Source organism: Chionomys nivalis, chromosome 18, assembly GCF_950005125.1.
Source record: "Chionomys nivalis chromosome 18, mChiNiv1.1, whole genome shotgun sequence".
Classification (NCBI taxonomy): Eukaryota; Metazoa; Chordata; class Mammalia; order Rodentia; family Cricetidae; genus Chionomys; species Chionomys nivalis.
In genome coordinates this window covers 58,754,600-58,770,581 of record NC_080103.1, presented here as the reverse complement: position 1 = coordinate 58,770,581, position 15,982 = coordinate 58,754,600, and the positions used below count along the sequence as shown (strand labels likewise).

Sequence of the window (15,982 nt, the reverse complement as noted above, 5' to 3'; positions counted from 1 at the left end):
CAAAACACCCAATACGTACAACATAAAATCTAAAACAAATGATAAATAAAAATTAAATTTTCATACCTTAAGAGAAAAGCTACAATGTATGCCAAAAGACAAGAATACTTAACAACTGTTTACAGCATGTGACCATAAATAAATTAAAGGGTCTGATGATCCTTCATCAATTCTGAGTTACAGTTAACACATTTTGCCTTCAGTACATCATTAAGATGCTTAGCTGCTTCATAACCATTAAACACAAATAATTCTTCCATTTCCAGAAATCTGCAAGCAGAGCTGAGTGATTGCAGATCACTGTGCTTCCAAATCCTGACTTCAGAACAAGTTTGTCAACACCTGATCTTATAGGATACAGTGAGTACCCCGAGTTTAGCAAAAGAACTAACACTCATCAGCCTCCCATACTGCACTGCCACGCCTCTTCCTTTAAAGGAGGCCTTGAGTGGGTGACTGGGCAAAGCTGCTTGCCTCCAAGCTTAAGGAACCGAGTTCTATCCCCTGGGCCCATCGTTAACCTCTGACCTCCACACCTACACCAAGGTCAAGTGCATGCACAAACATGTAGACATGTACACAAATGAATACATGCAATAAAACAATTTCTAAGTCAGCAAGCTGGTTGGAAGGCAGAGGGAAGACCATGATTTGGAGGCCAACCAGGATCACACAGTGAAGTCCTGTTTCAAAACAGCAAAAACTAAACATTAAAAGAAAAAGTAAATAAGCAAGCAAGCAAACAAAAATACTAACAACTAAAATCTTTTTCAGCAGACTTTATAATCCATTTTAATACCTCAAAAATTTCAAAAGACCCTCATATCAGTCAAAATATATGAGAGAGAGCTCTGAGTAAATATAACTATATGACACGTCTTCTAGCCAGTCCTCCAAGGCACTCTAACAGCCAAGTACACCTCTCCACTCAGCTCTTCCACCAACACCTCTCTGTCAACGGTAGCAGTAATAAACAGTAATCGGCAAAAGGCTCACAAGCCTGAGCTAGCCCAGGCTACAAATTCAAGGCCAGATCCTGTGGAGGAAGGCAGGCTGTTCTTCTCCACCATACAGTTTATCAAGTAAGACTTAATCATACCTCAGTTTATCTGTTTGTTTCTGGGATTAATTTGTCAGGACACATAGCAGGCTGTGAAAGAAGCTGCACTTTAGGAGAAAAACGTTAGGTAACCGTAACAAAGTAACAACCACAGAAGAGGAGAGCTGGACCAAGTTGCCACTTTAAGGACAAGCACTGAGGTGGAGGTGGCTCCCAAGCAGAGCATTTTCTTGCACAAGACTCTTACTTAGTTCAGTCCCCAGCATCACAAAAGAACACAGATTTCTGTTACTTTATGAACACCTTTTCAAATCGTAAAATTACAACTCAGAGCAGAAATGTGAACATGAAAATAAAATCCCCATGATTCCAACATCATGAAATAAAGTTGTCACATTTAATCTAGTGAGAAAAATAGTTTAATGAGTTTTTACAAAATACAGGAGGAATATAAATGCTAAATTTTCACAAAATAAGTTACAAAATAGGTTTTTATTCAAAGCACAGAGAAATAAGAATTTCTGCTCAATAAATTTATCCATTTTTTAAAAGAAATTACCAACACTATTCTTAAGTATTCACAAATATCTCTAAAATTAAAGATTAGGTCTAAAAATTAAGAAATTTATAGTAAAGAATACACATCAATAATAATGTAAAATCAGTTCATAATTGTAACTAACGCCCCATTCTGACCTAAGGCACTCAACAGACGGGCAGGGCATCTGGGAACTCTGCAGTACACTCCCAATTAACCTGTAGACCTTGGAGCCCTTTAAGCTAGTAACATGGCTCTTAAGAATTCGGGGGGGGGGGGGGGAGTTAAAGTTGGGCAGTGGTGGCGTATGCCTTTACTCCCAATATTAGGGAAGCAGAGGCAGGCGATGAGTTCAAGGCCAGCCAGGACTGTTACACAGTCAAGCCCTGTCTTGAAAAACTTAAGGCAGGGCTCTCTCCCGAGAGAGAGAGAGAGAGAGAGAGAGAGAGAGAGAGAGAGAGAGAGAGAGAGAGAGAGAGAGAGAGGGGAATCCTATGAACTGGTTAGACACAGTCCTCTTCCCTACCCTTGCAGAGTGGTGGAGTTGGTGTTTACTCCCCCAAACACCCATTTTCTTTTAAATACCCAGTGTTTGTTTTTTATCATTATCATTAAAATTACAATACCTTTACAATATAAAAAACACTCACGAATCTGTAATTCCCAAGATCACTTTGTTGCTCTACTTAAGAGGACAAAAGGCCATATTTAAGGTATTTCAATATATCACACAATTTGGCTTCTAAAGCCAAACAAGTTGTTACTTTCAAGTCTGCTGGAAGTCAGTTGAACTCTCATGTTGGTAGGCTTCTACACACTTCATTCCATCATCAATGAGTGCTTTTCCTTGTTAAAACAATACTTTCTAGGACTGGAGAGATGGTTCAGAGGATGAGAGCACTGGCTGTTCTTCCAGAGGACCTGGGTTAATTGCTAGCACACACATGGCAGCTCACAACATTAACTCCACCTCCAGGGGACCTGGCCCCCTCCCAGAGATAATCATGTAGGCAAAACACCAATGCACATAAAAACAAATAAGTAAATCCTAAAATGTTAGTTTTTCTATTTTTACATGGTCACACAAAAAATAGAGGTATGCCTTAGTGTAGATCAAGTAAATCTGTAAACACATAAAATAAGAAAAACGTCCTTCTTTCTTCTTGTCTCCCAGATTATCTCAAACATTCATGATAACTATCTCCCACAATACTCGGGGCATTTTATGTAGGTGTATAACTGAGTCACCTTTAGCAAGTGATGAGGTGCACAACTCCACCGACTTTACACTAGCCCCGCACATCCACCACTGGAAAGGAAGCCTTCTCCCACTAACAGCTGACTCTCACTGCCCCACTCCCAGCACCTGTTGTGGCTACAGAGTCCTAGGAACTACTGCGTCCAGCTCATTGCCATTGCAGTCATGAAGACTCACAATACCCACTGCTTTCTAAAGCTCCTGCTGCTGCTGTTTGTACGCATGAATGTTGTGCCTGCGTGTCTGTGTGCTATGCACATGGCTGCTGCCAGCAGAGACCAAAAGATGTCTGTCACATCTCCTGAACCAGAGAGCAAACTGCTGGGAGGGACCTTGTAAGTGCGGGGAATCAAATCTGGGCTGCAAGAGCAAGTGTCCTCAACTGCTGAGCCACCTCTCCAGACACTGCTCCCTTTTCCTGACCAAGTAATATTCCACTGCAGTAACATTCCTCCAGTCTTGTGGGCTACACAAGATTGAATCTGTCCACAGGAGAAACAGCTCACACAAAGGTGATCCCTGCAAGAGACTGTCCACTGATCTTCTCAGCCCCATAAAAAGACCAACCATTAATCTTTCAAGTCCTTCAAACAACCTCAACCAAACTCTTACCCTTCTGTACACTTTCTGAAGCCTATATACAAAGCTCGAGACTGTAAAAATACATTTAAAAATCATCTTGATAATAGAAATTTTATCTCACAATGCACTGACTTCGTGTTTTTATTCTCATTTTTCATATTTCATTGTAAAATACTAGTTTGGCAGCAGGCAATCATACAGACTACCCTTCCCTCAACGCACCCCGCCAACACTCTCCCCATGTGTAGGTTTAATGAACTGCGCGATGGCTGTGCAGCCTGTGCACCTTCCTTTTAAAACCTAAAACCCGGATCACTTTCAAATGTGTTCTGTGGCTGCAAGTCATTTCAAATAAGAATGTAGGTTAGTGGTAGAACTTTACCTAGCATGCATAAAAACCTAGGATCAATTTTTCGCACTGAAAAAATAAATGAAGGCTTTATTACCAGAAGTATGCTAATTTTTCTGAGATTTTTGAACTAGGATGAGGGCATGGAAACTCTCCTATATAACCAGAAGAGGTTCTCAGAGCTTGTGTTCTGTTACGTACAATTACAGCAGTCATTGCTCACTAGAAGAGAGCACACACACAGGGTCCGGTCCTTCTGGGAAGAGAGAGACTTCACGTAACTAAGAGGGTTCCCCTCTGTTGACAAGAGGATGATAGTCAGGAAGATCAGCATAAGAAAGACCAGAGCAGGCCTTCAGGCTTGCCCATCCTTTCCGTTATAACACAATGTCAGCATCTAAGACCATACTTTTTAACCTTCTCAATGTTGCAGCCCTTTAGTACAGTTCCTCATGTTGTGGTGAGCCCCCCCAAGCATAAAATTACTTTTGTTGCTACTTCATAATTGTAAGTTTGCTACCATGTTATGAATTGTAATGTAACTATCTGATATGTGATTCCAAATGCATTGCGCTCCACAGGTTGAGAACTGGAAAAATGAGTTACAAAAATCACACAAGGGAAGGAACCCTGAGAATAGTTCTAAACAATTTACTAAAGTCTTGTGTTGGGCTGCATTCACAGCTGTCCTTGAGCACACGAGGCCTGCCACAGATTAAACACACTTGGTTGACTGGGGCAAGGGTACTCAAAGAATTCGGGAAATTGGGCTGAGAGATAATTCTGAGCAGGTAACGGCACTTGCCACCAAACCATGGGAGAAAAATCAACATCTCTAAGTTGTCCTTTGATCTCTACAGGCTGCTGCTCCCTCCCATTAAATAAAATGTTAAAAGAAAACTCCGGAACTCCAGTTGAATCTGGCTAGCATGTGAAGTAAGAGGCAGGCAGTAAGTGTTTTAAATGAGTAGGTACTGTCACCAGCGTCTACTTAGGCTAACTGGGAACTCTAAGCTAGCACAGAAACATTTCAAATGATGCAGAGAAGAGGTGACACCGACTGATACTCATGGAAAGAAGAGCAGACCTCAACCAGTGGCTGGTGGGTGAGTAAAGAGGCTCCTTTTCCTAGACACTGACAAGTTAACTGAAGGACGCTGAAAATGGTTTGGGAAGCAGTAATAAACTAATTCCCATGCATGGTCTACTCAGGTTCCTGTGTGACAAGGAAAAGGAAAGATCTGCTGAGGGAGAATTCAGCTTGGGCTCCCCGCTGAATCCATTACTACACAGGTGACAGACCTCTAAGCCACATCAGCTAACGAGAACCCAGGGAAGGACATAAAGAAGACAGCCAGTACCTAGGCTGAGCAGTATCAGAAGCAAGGTGAAACGCAAAGAGAAAAGAACAGTCGGGGTCATGTAGACAACAGTCACAGAAGAGATGCAGCTGCATTTACGACGTCTGTTCAGCCTTGCACCAGGAGGGAAAGGGGGCATGTTCTCCCTGTCTAGTACAATCATGCTGCCTTTGTAAGGGACTTAAAAAGAAATTCAAGAATTTGAGTTTACACTTAAATGAGATAGCATTTCAAAACTGCAAACATTATTTAGTTGTAACCTCAAAAAAACAATACTACTTATGAAATGCACGCTCTACTCGCTTACCGTGGCTCCTCACATAACTCTACCTGTTGTAGCATTTACGCAGCTACTCCAGGAGAGGCTGCAACACGGATGCAAGGAAGGAGATGATTAACGAGCACAGTAGAGATAACTACTCATGCTTTACAGGACAGCAGAGTCAACTGTAGTTGCCCAAGAGCATCCTGTAATTCAAAACAGGAGACATAATGTTCCCAGCATAAACAGGGACATGCTTAAGGTGACGCATGTAACGATTATCCTAATCAGACTCATATAAAGTATGTACAGTTTGTAATACTGCCGTAAGTCTATAAAATACACAATTATGTGTTAATCAGAAAGACACTTGCTCTTGACTATAGTGAGTCTGACTCTCTCATTATTATCAATAAAATATGACCATAAACTTTCCTTCTAAGAATTATTTTAAGAATCCAGTAGTATACTACTAAAATAAAGAGAAACAATAATGTAGAAAATGTAGAAAGTAGCAAAATAAAAGGTAAGTAAAAAAAATTCCAAAACAAACAGCAGAAAGCATAGTATTAAAAAAACAAATTACTACAAAACATTCTAGGACTAATTTTTTTTAAATTTTATTTTCCAACACAGGGTCTTACTAGATATGTCTCTGCTTATCCTGGAACTATGTAGGCTGGCCTCAAACTTAAGAGTCTGTCTTTATGTCCCACATGCTAAGATTAAAGGCATGTGCCACTACACCATGCCAGTTAATTTTATTTAAAAAGAAAGCTGGAGAAATGAGTCGTGGTTAAGAGCACAGGTTGCTCTTTCAGAGGACCTGTTTGGTTCCCAGCACCCACATATTGGCTCATCACTGTCTGCAACTCCAGTTTCCAGGGGATGTGGTGCCCCTTTACTACCTCTGCAATGGCACCGGACATACACGGTGCAAAGATACACATGAGAGCAAAGTACCCACACACATAACAAGCAAAATAAGGAATAAAGACCATTCATTAGTAACTGGATTAAACTGGTACTGATACAAAGGAACACATTCCCGTGCCTTTCTAAACACAGTCCACAGCAGGCTTCATCCAGCAAAAGTTCCAAAGACTAAGAAAAAGCACCAAAACTCCAGACAAATGAGACCACTTACTATGTCAGAATGACCTTTCCAAACCCCGTCCAGTTTCATGTCTTTCATGCACTTTCTCTTGCTTTTCCTGTGAACTTTAACTCCTGCTTTAACCACATCAATATCTAACCAACAAAATGTATTTCAAGTAATAGCTAGCTCTATTCTTCAATTAAAATTCCTATTATTCAAACTCAACTCAGCTTCTTTATTTAAAAAATCTATGTCTACTTATATGAATTTTTAGGCTATAAACAAAAGCCAATCCTCACTGTCACAGAATGTCAGGGCTGGAGGTAAAGCTCAACATAGAGGCTGAGTTCAACCCACAGTATCTGAACTAGTGATGATGAGTATTTCCAAGGAGTGGTCAACCAGCAGGTGGGAGGAGCGTCATTAAAGAAACACTCCCAGCATGCATTAAAATTAAGTCAAGCTGGGCATGCTAGCACATGCCTTTATTCCCTGCAGAGGCAGGTGGATTTCTGTGAGTTGAAGGTCAGCCTAGTCTACAGAGCAACAGAGTGATCCTGTTTAAAAAAAAAAAAAAAAAAAAAAAGGAGGGAGGGAGGGAGAAGAAAAACAATGAAATAAAGGAAAAGATCATAATATAACATGAGGCTGGAGAGCTGGCTCAGCGGCTAAGAGCACTTGATGCTCTTGAATTGGTCCCACAACGTGGCCCACAAACATCCATTCCAAGGGATCTGACACCTTCTAACACAAATACACAAGCAAAACATTCATAAATAAAATAAAATGCATATCTAAAATAAACTTTAAAAATAAAATTAAGCCAGATGGAGGGCCGGAGAGATGACTCAGCAGTGTCAAGCACTCACTGCTCTTACAGAGGACCAGTACCATCTCTGCAATCTTACAGTCACCTGTGAACATAAACTCGTGCAAGCTCACAAAGGCAGATACTCACAGTTACGGCAGAATGGCACTGGATGACTGTCTTGATGGAGAATATAAAGAAGCAACTGTTTGTCACATCTAGGCAACAGACAATGCAGAACCATGACGAGTGAGAGAGGACAGAGTGAGGAGCGAAGTGCCACAATGGCCGTTCTTCCCATAGAACTGCTAGCATGTGGAACAAGAGGTGTCCTTCTGAACAGACTTAGAAAACAGCTTGGGGAAGCTGAGGACTTAGAATATGTAGGACAAGACACCAAAGAGAAAGGAGTAACAGAAAAAAGCCCCACATCTACACGGAGCCTCTAGCTAAACACAAAGCTCCACAAACCTAACCTGAGACTACAGAGCAATTAAAGATTACCATGGAGCTGGACACAAAACAAGTAAGTGTTGACAAAGCTAGAACCACACACATCCCAACCATGCAGAACAAAGAATTCTTTAGGCAGGGCTCAGAGAAACAATCTATGACTGGGATGGTATTACGCCCAAACGTCAGTGCCTTAGCCTTTCCCCAACCTCCCATGTGTTCCTCTCTATATGGCCACTCAGGCAGATCCATTCAAGCATTTTCTGTAGTTGATCAAATAATTTTTTTCCCTGGGGTCTGTGAACTTCTCTAACATTGTTGAGAGGGCAAAGGGAAGTCATAAGTTATCACATGAGAAATTACAGATAAATTTAAGGACCTCTTTGTGACTGGGGACAAAGTGAGGAAGTCTTGAGAAATTAAGATCTTATTTTGCTGTTCTCTAAGTCATGCCAACTACTGTCAGAAAATGTCAATGAACTGTACTAAGTTACAGAGTGAGAGAATTGGTGACTGCGAGTAAGATACCTATATGTATTGTTAAAGTTAAACTTTCTTATGCATGAGGCATCTCAAACTACTGAACATGATTAGTACAGAAGTTATTTTTTCTACATACTATAAAAATTGTGAAATATAGCTATGAAATACTAAGCCACAGGAAGAAGCGAAACTATGGATTATAAAGAAGTCAGGAATCATACCAGATGGAAAAGTAGACCTATTATCACAGTGATGTCACAAGTGTCGGTTCACGGTCTCTGACAGCCAGCGAAGACCCTAAACCAGCAATGTTAAGACTATATTTATGCGCCAGTATACTTAAGATTAGAGCACAGAATTATTTAAAATCACCTATATTACTTGAAAATTAAAAATTTTTGGTAATGGGCCTGGAAATGGCTCAGTAGTTAGGAACACCAGCTGCTGCTTCCAGGGTGCTTGGTACTCCAGGGTGCAGGGTTCCCAGCAACCACATGGGGGCTCAGCACCATCTAGAACCCCAGTACAAAAGGACCCAACTTCCTTTTCTGGCCGCCACGGGTACCAGGCACACGCATGTGGTACTCAGACATACACACAGGCAAAACAACCATACACGTAAGAAAATAAGTTGGCAACAATTCACTACATGTTTTGATCAGTCAGTGACTTACTCCTGACAACAGATGTTATACTTAAGACAGAGTTCGCACCTCCCATCAATCCGTACACTCAAAGCCTGGGTCAGGTTTGGCTGGTGTTCTACAGCACTTTCTATGAGCCGGCAAGGAGCACGGAGCACCCTCTTCCTCAGTAGCTGCTGACTTTCATAGACCACCGCATTCTAAACCCTCAGAATACTCTTTGTAAATTAACCAAATCCTCTACATGAAGCCACTTGTTCTTCACAAACACACTATTAAAACAAAGAACATGAAAGCAGCTAAATAAGTTAAATGAGGGTCATTCACCTAAAATGCTGGTTCTGATGGATTAAAAACGAGGGCATTATAACTATAGTCAGATTGTTTAAGAACCAAACACCAAAGATCTGCTCTGTTAAGATTCTCAATCTAAAAACTCCCTAAGTCCCTGGAGGAAGTCTTCATTCCATGAGGTTAACCAGACATGGCTCGGATTACCAACTAGAAAATAGAAGTTTGAGTCCAGTCATGCACTCTTGTAATCCCAGCAACACAGGAAAGGGACGGAGGAGGGTCAGAAGCTCAAGGTTACCTTCAGCAACAGCACAACTTAAGGACAGCCTGAGCTACAAGAGACCCTGTCTCAAAAAAGAAAACAAAACAAACAAAACTCATCTTTTTTAAAGGCCAAGTGTGACCCATTTGTACCATTAGCTCGTGATGCTTTTCGTGTCTGCAGTGCAGTCCCAGACACGGAACCCAGGTCCTCACACGCTCGGCATGTATGCTACCACTGGCGTCAGACTCTGCTGTACAGCCTGTGTAATACACTTACTTTGACATCCATCACCAAGTTTCATTTCTAGTGATTACCTTTTGAATTGAAAAAAAATAATACTAAATCTAAACCCTAGGACCTTAAAATCCTTATCTGATCCTGAAAGCCAGAACCTCAGGGCTTACCAGGAAGAGCAGCCAGTTAGGCAAGTGATCTCAATCAGCCAGGCTACCAAAGGAGCATTATTGACCTTCAAGGGACTGGAAACTTTTCAGGGAAAGTATTGCCTTGGGCAATACTACTAAGATAACCACGAGCAAGAACCTCACCAGAAAAACATATTTTCTAGCCTCTTTTTCAGTTAGCAAGTAGAGTTCTCTATTTAGAGGAAGAATAAGCCAAAGTACAATGTTAGCCACAATCAAGTACCCTAACACTCAGACTCACTTCCCTGTGCTGTTGACAAACTTGTCATGAGCCATGACTAAAGCTAGGACACTAAAGTATCTTCTCAAAACATTTATGAGTGATAGTCTTTCAAAGAGATGGATAAATTAAAATGACAAGGCGAAGCCTGCCAATTAAATCATTACTGTCAGCTTAGTTTTAACTGTAACAGGTAGAATCAAAGCGCCTAACTCTTTAAGAGAACACGACGGCAACCATGGGATTCTCAGACACTTTTTGTCTGAGACAGGGTCTGTAGATTGTGTGCAGCATGGCATCTGACATTAATAACCTGCTTTAATTGGCATCAGAAAGTAGGACGTGGTCCCTTCTGGCAGAGTACTAAAGGATACCTTAGGCAAAGCTAAATCCCCAGTTTCACAGGCAATGAGCTAGAGAGCTTTTCTAGCACAGAGTACTGTGCACCAACAGAGAGGATCCACCAATACCACTTTCAAAGCATTTGAAATTCCCGACACTTGAAAGCACGAGAGCATCATAGTGACGCTGTTTTTAAACAATCACTTGGCTTGTTTTATAGTTTTTTTAATAGTTTTTTAAAAGCCAATTATCTCTGACATTTGTATTAAAATAAAAAACCATGGGAATAGAAACAAAAAAAGGATATTTATAAAGAATTTACATGCAATATGATCAAATACTGTTTTCTAAGAACTACTTCAAACCAAGATACTAATCATGATCATCTCTTTCCATCCAAGAAGAGCAGTGGTAATGCAAGCAGAAAGCAAAAGAAAGTAAAACCTAAAATTAAGTGTCATTTTCAAAGCAAAAGATAACAGGAGCAAAATAATTTCTTTCACCCAGTCACTCAATGATGCATCAGCACTGAGCACTGTCCTCATGGAGTAAACAGCATCCCAGCTCCAAAGGACTCCATGCCCCGTGCTGATGTACATGGAATATCACCTGTTGGGAGTTAGAGCCACTACTTGGATAATTATTTTATGAGAGTATTGTTACTTTTAAAATTGAAGTTATTAAGGACAAGAGTGAATTACTATTTCTCAGAATCAATGATGAGTCAAAACTGAAGAGAATACCCTGTAACAAAGAAAACAAAAATCAAGGGAACATTGTTTCCTGGAAGAGAAGGTAGTGGCTGAGGAGCAGAGCACATGCCTCACACCTGCCAGGCTCTCAGTTCAGAAGAAACAACATAAGTTTTGGAGAAATTCAAAGCCATTTAAGTTGGAGCTAGCCATGGTGACAAAAGCTCGAAGTCCCATGTTCTCAAGAACAGGGGCCTCACCTGAGTCACAATTCAACACTAACCTAGGTGACACAGAAAGATAGCCCCCATTTCAAAGATAAGAAAATGAAACAAGATTATCGTTTTTTTTGAGGTTTTAGTTGTTTCTCTAAAACATGTTTCTTTGTACCTATAAACCACCCCTCCCCTTTTTAAAAATTATGTATAAATGGAAAACATTTGTTGATTTGGTTTGTTTGGTTTTTGAGACAGGGTCCCCTTACATGACCCAGGCACCCTCCTGCCTTGGCCTCTCATGTTGGGACTGTGCGGGGTTCACCGTGTACCAGTTATTCTATTTCTAACTGAAATCTTTCACTTATGCACTTATTATATTTTCCGGCCTTAAACTGATCTCGCTTATTATTAGACTCGGAACCTTCTACAGTAATTTATAAAATCTTTCTTAAATATGGTTTTAAAATACAATTTTAAAAGAACATAGGAAGCTGGGCAGCGGTGTCACATGCCTTTAGTCACAGCACTTGGGAGGCAGAGGCGAACAGATCTAAGTTTGAAGAAAGCCTGGTCTACAGAGTGAGTTCTGGAACAACCAGGGCCACACAGTGAAACCCTGTCTCAAAAAATCTACAAAAACAAAAAGAACACAGAAAAAAAACCTCTTTTCCAGAAAAGAGACCTATGCTAAAAGGTTACAGTGTTACCAGATATATGTCCTGAACAAACTTCCTGCTAAGCATGGTAAAGAGATCATGATGTCCCAGTGATACCTGACCAGGTATCTGTCACAATAAAAGCATTAGAATATTCTTCAACTCCAATTATTTTTGTACAACCACTACAATGTGACTTTGTGACAGCTGTCAAAAGCCAACCGATGAGAGGAATTAATTTACTTAATTTAATTAATTGGTCACTGTTACCCATTAAAGTAGTTTTGATGAGCACTTTAGAGTCCTTCCAGGATTAGAGACAGTTAGCTCTGATTCATTTTTGTTATTTTCCAGAATAACTTAAAATAAATGAGCAAAATTGTTAAAAATTTGGATACAGAAATTTTTGCAAAAGTACGTTGGTAGAGGTGTGAGACCTTACAGGCACCATGAGCCAGGGCTGAGCGAAGCCACCAGCAGTGTTAACAGCACTGTCTGTTGCACTAATCTACAACGATGATGCCTCAAGCACATTCTTAAGTCAGACATTTAATGGAGATTTAAATACAAATAATTTCTAGTTTGCCAGATTGTCAGTACCTAGACGATAGCTACATACTTATGATTTATAAAGGCAGATGTTATAAATCTCTAGGTCCAAGTGGACTGTGCTAACTCAGATCCAGAGCACTAGCACTCCTCATGTTTCCACTGACTTCCTGTGACACTGCCCATGGTTTCACTTGTCCTTTCTTATTTAGACACATGGGAACTCAGCACCAGAAAATGTCAACTAGAGACGAGTAATGAAGTTCAATGCTTAATCTCAGTTTTTGAGTTAAGAAATTTATGTTAAGTCTAAACTTATACTGAAGTGTTAACTTCCTCCGCAATAGAAACATTCAGACTAGACATTTATGAATGATACTGAAAGCCTGGAGTGATAAACAAAGCACAACTCATGGTTACCATATTTACACATACTCTTTGTTGTGTTTCAGTGCCACATGATCTGATTCAAAGTAATAAACATCAGGGTCATCATCCTCCTCTTCCGCAGGGTGCTGACTGGCACTCTCTTTGGCAGACGGCAAGGGTCCAACATTCATTGTGGCCTCTGAGGGTGACTTACTTAGTCCTTCACTTCCATGGTTTTGAGAGTCACAACACAGAACCTTTTCACTTTGAGAAATTTCAACAGGATTTGTGGGAGACTGACTTACATCATCACTAACAACTGTATGCGTTTCACTGAGACTGAGGTTACTCTCCTCAAATTGTCCATTTTCCCTGTAAGGAGACGTGCTCTTAGTGGGACTACCTCTGGTTGGAGCCGCCCTTCGAGGCGAAGTTCTCAGGGTATACCGGTGCTCTTGCGGTTCGGATAAAGGTGTCATTTGAGCTGAAGCACAGTCTAGCGTAGAGGACGGTTCTGGCTCTGCGGAGACTGGCATGCTTTCAGGATCTGTGTCCAGAGGGTCCCCACTGTTCTCATCACACTGTTCTCTTGAGACACCGCTGTCTCCCACCACATCTACCTCCTCCTCAGAATCTCTTAAGGATGACTGAATTTCAGAAACAGGGCCCACGGCTGGCTCAGCAGTCAGCTGATTCCGACGTTCCACGGGATGGCAGGAAGTTACTAGTTTGGGGTCCTCCGACTTGATCTGCACTTCTGACTTTGTGCAAGGCACGAGATGCTCTATACAACTGTCTTCCTTCCTACTACCAAAGAACACTGGAGACTGCGTTTCTGAATCCCCATTTCCAGCTACTGATTTTTCCTGCAACACATAGGAACCAGTGCTATTTTGTTTAGTGTTCCCATCAGGCTGACAGTCATCGCAGTTTATAACAGCCGAGTCACTGTCGTCAACACCATTGACAGTCAAATAGCCCGTGATTTCTTCCACTACCGCAGCATTAAGTGACCCTTCCTCACTGACATTCACCTTTTTAATTTCCCTTTTCTCACAATCATCCAATATAAGACATCGACAAGCTCGTTTAGTCCCTTGAAACTCTGCATCATGGTCCACTACTGTCCTCTGGTCTACCGACTCCTTGTCTGGTTTTACAGGCGAATCTTCCTCTGAGCTGTTTGAGGCTTCAGCTCTAGAACAGCGTTTAATGTTCCTCAGGCCTGGCGCTGCTGGCTCTGTCTGCCTTCTTTCACAGCTCTCTAAGGCCTGCCTTTCTAGGTCATCCTTCTCGGAAGAGGAGAATCTTCTTTTCCTAGGGCTTACCCACGCTTCTCGCGCACTCTGCTGTTTTACATCACAAGTTCTTCCACTAGCATTTCCCTTCTGAACTGGCACAAGCTCTGGTCTCTTCTTTGGTGATCTTGATCGTACTTGAGAATGAGAAGAGATCTCTTCTGGGTGAGCAATGCTACGATTCCTTAAAGTTCTACCACAAAAAGATTCATCCAAGCCGTTTAACCCCACTGTTGATCTTGTAACACGAGTAGATCGGGAAGCAGCCATACTATGGCAAGTCCCTACCATACGGTCATCATGATCCACTCATTGGGAAACCTTCAAAATGTAAACAAAATAATGAGAAAAAGGTAATAGTTAATATATCTAAAACAAAAGTATGAAGTTATAACTTTTTATCCAAGTATAGCCATTATTAATAAATAATGGGACAAAGATTATCAAAATTTCCAATAATGACATTAATAATAGTTAACAGTTAAATACCATTTTTTACGTTCTAGGACTCTGTGTTTATGTTAAATACCCTGCACTCCCTGAAGTCTCACGACTCACAGGTACAGCTATTGTACCTACTTTACAACTGAGGAGACTGAAGCACAGACAGCCTCAACAATCTACTGACAACCTACATATAGCCAGTTCATAGCGAACTGTAGAGACCAAGTTCACTGTCTCTTTGCCTCTCAGAAATGATGAACCTAACATAGGATTCCATTTTGGTTATTAAAGTAGCACTCTTAAAGTTATAGATCAGCTAGCTATCTTATAGAACACATTTCTAATCAGTTTGTGGTTTTTACTAAAATGGTTTTCGGTTAAGTCCCCTGATAACAAGCTATGGTATATTGCTATGAACTTTCTGTAATTAAACTGTGGCCTGAAGTCGCAACACTAGCTTGCACTGCCTAACACCACAAGCAATCAAAGCTCTAGTTTCTAGAGAAAGGCATATCACTACATGAAAGCATTCTGAGGAGACAGAAAGCAAGAGCTGTCCTCAAAAAGAGTCACTTCAGAAGTAAGGAGTATCATCTCACATGTCACATGTGTGTATTTACACACAGGCACACACACCCATTTTCTTCTTTAAGGTTCTGTATGTAGGGCAGCGTATCTTTAACTCACTGTGTGGAGGTGAGTGAATTTTCTGGTACAGATGCTTGAACCTTCTAAGAGAAGTAGGAAGCCTACTGGAAAATCTCCTCATTGATCCACCTGGGTAAACTCTGAAAGAGCTATGACATTTTCCAGGTCTTCCATGTGATCAAGAAGAACAAAGGCACTATGATATTCCATGTCTCCATCCCCTTCCTCCCCTTCTGTTGGTTTTCTTAGATATTTTGTCACTTCACTTGCTGCTTAACAACTTCAAGAGGAGTACAGAATGGTTAAATAAAGAAAGGGTCAACAACAGCATAACGCAGCTTCACCATGCTTTCCTCCTGCCGTGGTCACCTTCCAGTGGCCTCCCTCACACAGAACCCATCTAACGCCATTTTATCTACTCCCCATGCAAATCAAGCACATTCCCTTCCAGGCCTCAACTGCATTACCTAATACTGGAAACACTAGAACTACAGAAGAGCACAGCAACTCGCTGCACAAGAAACAAAAGAAAACTGCTGCCCTGCTTCTGGCTGCTGACAAGGAGCTAAGGAAGAAAAGTACTCTGTGAAATATGCAAAGTCGGTTGAACTCAGGTTCATTCTGAAGCAGGGCATGCTTTAAAATCCTTAAAACAGCATTACTCG

General features: G+C 41.1%; 1 protein-coding gene across 4 annotated transcripts in view; it reads right to left on the bottom strand.

The window, feature by feature from the left end:
- Positions 1 to 15,982, bottom strand: part of Zzz3 (zinc finger ZZ-type containing 3) — a 68,632-nt gene that overhangs the window by 24,736 nt on the left and 27,914 nt on the right. For 3 of the 4 annotated variants that reach the window (XR_009058606.1, XM_057793395.1, XM_057793394.1), the window contains exon 4: positions 12,994 to 14,546. The exons of the other annotated variant lie outside the window; for it this stretch is intronic. Coding sequence is in view for 2 of the 3 variants with exons in the window: in XM_057793395.1 (XP_057649378.1) it covers positions 12,994 to 14,516 (1,523 nt within the window). In the remaining variant the exon portion in view is untranslated. The remainder of the gene's footprint in view (positions 1 to 12,993; positions 14,547 to 15,982) is intronic. 4 annotated transcript variants of the gene reach the window in all.